We start from the raw sequence: 242 nt of genomic DNA, 5'->3' as shown, positions 1-242 counted from the left end.
TCTATAAACTTAATCCGGCAGACTGAGCAGGGAACCCACCTGGAGTGCAGATTCCACCAACTGAGTTCCTGCGAGGAGATCCTACATAAGCAAGGCCCAAGATTCCCCCTTCAAACTTAATGTCGGTGAAGAGATGTGCCAAGCAGTAATCCTTATGAGAGTACTCTCGGCTAAACACCTTTAGGAGAGAAGGTCAAGCACGAAGCAAAGATGAAGACTTGCTGCATCAACCCATCGACTGT

The 242-nt window shown here is 47.9% G+C and overlaps 1 protein-coding gene across 1 annotated transcript in view; it reads right to left on the bottom strand.

Moving 5' to 3' along the window:
- The window catches only part of LOC119591392 (ADAM 17-like protease), a 16920-nt gene that overhangs the window by 8652 nt on the left and 8026 nt on the right, over window positions 1–242 (bottom strand). The window contains exon 8 of the mRNA XM_037940132.1: window positions 40–178. Coding sequence (XP_037796060.1) covers window positions 40–178 — 139 coding nt within the window. The remainder of the gene's footprint in view (window positions 1–39; window positions 179–242) is intronic.

This window comes from Penaeus monodon, chromosome 28 (genome assembly GCF_015228065.2).
Source record: "Penaeus monodon isolate SGIC_2016 chromosome 28, NSTDA_Pmon_1, whole genome shotgun sequence".
NCBI lineage: Eukaryota > Metazoa > Arthropoda > Malacostraca > Decapoda > Penaeidae > Penaeus > Penaeus monodon.
The sequence above is the reverse complement of the archived record's forward strand: the minus strand, read 5'-3'. Positions and strand labels throughout refer to the sequence as shown.